The 1180-nt window shown below is 59.2% G+C and overlaps 1 protein-coding gene across 1 annotated transcript; it reads left to right on the forward strand.

Annotated features, from left to right (window-relative positions):
* Positions 1 to 632: 632 nt before the first annotated feature.
* Positions 633 to 1178, forward strand: OLIG3 (oligodendrocyte transcription factor 3; the record flags this gene model as incomplete). The annotated part of the gene is made up of 1 exon (XM_035899875.1): positions 633 to 1178. A coding segment is annotated over exon 1 (546 nt), but the record flags the coding sequence as incomplete, so codon positions are not given.
* Positions 1179 to 1180: the final 2 nt, after the last annotated feature.

The raw sequence follows: 1180 nt of genomic DNA on the forward strand, positions 1-1180 counted from the left end.
GTTTCCTGGCCGGCCCCGAGCAGGCGCGCAGCCCCCCGCAGCCCCTTGCCCTCCCCGCTGTAGACGGGATGGGGTTTTATATTGGAAATGAGGGGCAGGGGGAGGAGGAGATGGCGCGCACACGGAGCGGTGAGTGCGCGGTGTCAATCAGAGGGGTTTTGTGTCTCCTTGACTCCTGATGGTCCGTGGCTGAGGTGTCCCGGGTGGCACCACAATGAATATGAATAGGGGTCCTTGCTAAATGGGACAGTCAAAGCGCACCGCCCTGAATAATGGCACGTCATCCTAACTAGAGCATTATACATAGGAGGGCTCCTTTTGTCTCTGCTCTCTGCTGCGGCTCTATAAAAGCCCCTCTTTTCCAGGCTGAGGTTAGTCCAAGCACACACTAACTAGCCATCCTGTAAACGCGCTGAGTAGCCGGGGGAGAGAGGGAGCAAGGAGAGATCGGTGCCAGAGGGGGCTGAGGGGCTTTTTCCCTCTTCCTCCAGCGTTTCCAGCCCTTCGCTGGCAGAGCCTGCCGTCCGTTTATTTCTTTTTTTGTTGCGTTTTCGTTGCTTTTTGAAGGGGAGCTGTCTCGGTCCGCCACCTCCAGAGCAGGGAAGAGTTTCTTGCTCAGAAGCCCGAATACAATGAATTCTGACTCCAGCTCTGTCTCCAGCAGAGCTTCCTCGCCAGACATGGATGAGATGTACCTGAGAGACCACCACCACCACCACCACCACCACCACCACCAAGACAGCCGGCTCAACTCCGTCTCCTCCACCCAGAACGACCTGGTGCAGAAGATGTCCGGGGAAGGCCTCTCCAGGAACGGCTCCAAGGCCGGAGGGGAAGGCAGCAAGTACAAAATCAAGAAGCAGCTCTCGGAGCAGGACCTGCAGCAGCTGCGGCTGAAGATCAACGGCCGGGAGCGTAAGAGGATGCACGACCTCAACCTCGCCATGGACGGCTTGCGGGAGGTGATGCCCTACGCCCACGGACCTTCCGTGAGAAAACTCTCCAAAATCGCCACCCTCCTGCTAGCCAGAAACTATATCCTGATGCTCACCAGCTCCCTGGAGGAGATGAAGAGGCTGGTGGGGGAAATCTACGGGGGGCACCACTCGGCCTTCCACTGCGGCACGGTGGGACACTCCGCCGGGCACCCGCCCCACGCCGCCGGCACCGTGCACCAGGG

This window comes from Egretta garzetta, unplaced genomic scaffold (genome assembly GCF_000687185.1).
Source record: "Egretta garzetta isolate BGI_Z169 unplaced genomic scaffold, ASM68718v1 scaffold397, whole genome shotgun sequence".
NCBI classification, from domain to species: Eukaryota; Metazoa; Chordata; class Aves; order Pelecaniformes; family Ardeidae; genus Egretta; species Egretta garzetta.